The sequence below is a fragment of the Orycteropus afer genome, unplaced genomic scaffold (assembly GCF_000298275.1).
Source record: "Orycteropus afer afer isolate SDZICR_OR568_19922 unplaced genomic scaffold, OryAfe1.0 scaffold00085, whole genome shotgun sequence".
Classification (NCBI taxonomy): Eukaryota; Metazoa; Chordata; class Mammalia; order Tubulidentata; family Orycteropodidae; genus Orycteropus; species Orycteropus afer.
The window spans coordinates 9634671-9636601 of NW_006921672.1; the positions used below are offsets into that span (position 1 = coordinate 9634671).

Sequence of the window (1931 nt, forward strand, 5' to 3'; positions counted from 1 at the left end):
TTTATTTGTGAAATCTTTTGATGCACATTAGTGTTTAATTTTGGGGATGTCCTGGTCATGTAGTGTTTCTTCTGCTATTTATGCATTTTTAGTTATGTTTGATAGTGTATTTATGCCATATATTAGGGCTCTTAAGTTTGTCCCTAATTTTCTTGGATGATCTTTAGAGTTATCGGTTTTATATTTAGATGTTTAATCCATCTTAAGTTAATTTTTGTATATGATGTGAGATATTGGTCCTGTTTCATTTTTCTGCAAGTGGATGTCCATTTTTGTCAGCATCATTTGTTAAAGAGACTATCTCTTCCCCATTTAATGGGTTCAGTCCTTTGTCAAAGATCAGCTGTGCATAGGTAGATAGATTTACTTCTGCATTGGTCTACGTAGCTGTTGTTGTATGAGTACCAGAATAAATACTTTTTGAATAAATGAATAGAGAAATTTACATTTGGGAGGACTAATGAAAGAAGACTTGCCATTTTCCACCAAGATCTGTATGTAGTCTTATCCAGTACCTGGTTTACTCAGGCAGGTTAAATTCCTGTGCACTGAATGCATTCAGATTTGGAAACTTTCTATCACAAGAAAAAGTGACATATGGTTGAGGTCCTATTGTAAATATCAGTGTGCCAAAATTAGTGCACACTTGTGACATGGATGACACCTATATCATTAAGTCTGAATATCGAATATGCAAGCTGTTCTAAACAGTTTATTGAATAAAATGTGGTAGCTGGTGTGATGCAGGAAGCATGAATTGTATCCTTTTTGCTTTTATATACATGGAGCTCTCCAAACTTTAGTTCCTACCTTTTCATTCTTTTCCTGGGACAGATTCACAGTGTTTAGTGATCTGCCTATGAAATGTTGAGACACCTAGAAAAAGTATTAGGCAGTGACTACTGGGGCCTGACTTCTATTGAAAAGTGACAAGACTGTGTTGTGGGTCCTGCAGGTGTTGATCAAATGCAATTGTCTAGGAACTGAAGGGAAAAAAATCATATAGGAGCAATAATTACACTGAATTTTTAATGCAGGAAAGAATAACTTTATTTTGATACAGAGGTATATCAGGTTACAGAAAAGTCCTAGAAAAAAAAAAAAAAAAGAAAGTTCAGGAGAATGGTTCCACTGATTGACAGGTTGAAAGGTAAAATTTGTTACTGTGTAAGTTCCCTAGGCAATATCTGTCACCCTAAACAGCATTACCTGGTTCCCAACAGACTGAAGGGAGGAATTTGGGAGAATTTGTTAAGTTCATGCTGGTGGACTGTAATTACATTCACATTTGAAAGGAATGGAGGGGTTAATTAGGGAGAGAGGCCAGATGAAGGCCAGATGTAGACAAAGAGTCAGTGGGCTTGTGTTTTGCTTATTGAAATCATGAGGCCCAATTCAACTGAGTAACATCAGCCCCACTCCATGTGAACTAATATTGAGCACAAAAAATTATCTGGATTTGTGGGGGAGGAGGTAGGTCCACGGCAGGAGACTCAGCAGCAAGAGGAGGCACAGCACATGGGGCGGGGGCAGGTGGAGATGACACAGGTTGGGCGATAGCAGGTGGTGTGGCAGGAGACTTGGCCACAAACAGGGCGGAAGCAGCAGGAGGTGCGGCAGCAGCTGGAGCCACAGCAGCTGGAACCAGAGCAGGAAGGCTGGCAACAGCTGGAAATGGAGCAGGTAGGCCTGCAACAGCTGGAGCCACAGCTGCTAGAACCACAGCAGGATGGGCGGCAGCAGCTGGGCTGGCAGCACGTGGATGGGCAGCACTGGGGCCTGCAGCAGCTGGACACACAGCAGCTGGGGTGGCAGCAGGTGGTCCTGCAGCAGGTGGTCTGGCAGCAGCTGGGTTGGCAGCAGGTCTCCTGGCAGAGGCCTTGACCACAGCCCTGGTCCGAGCAGACGGAGCCACAACAGGAGTTGACCAT

The 1931-nt window shown here is 43.0% G+C and overlaps 1 protein-coding gene across 1 annotated transcript; it reads right to left on the reverse strand.

The window, feature by feature from the left end:
• Window positions 1–1493: 1493 nt before the first annotated feature.
• On the reverse strand, window positions 1494–1931 carry LOC122149501 (keratin-associated protein 4-8-like). Its single transcript, XM_007942104.2, has one exon. The coding sequence runs from the start codon at window positions 1929–1931 to the stop codon at window positions 1494–1496; it is 438 nt and encodes a 145-aa protein (XP_007940295.2).

Bases quoted from the DNA above. Each gene is read 5' to 3' on its own strand.
- LOC122149501 (XM_007942104.2), bottom strand. From the start codon at position 1,931: ATGGTCAACTCCTGTTGTGGCTCCGTCTGCTCGGACCAGGGCTGTGGT.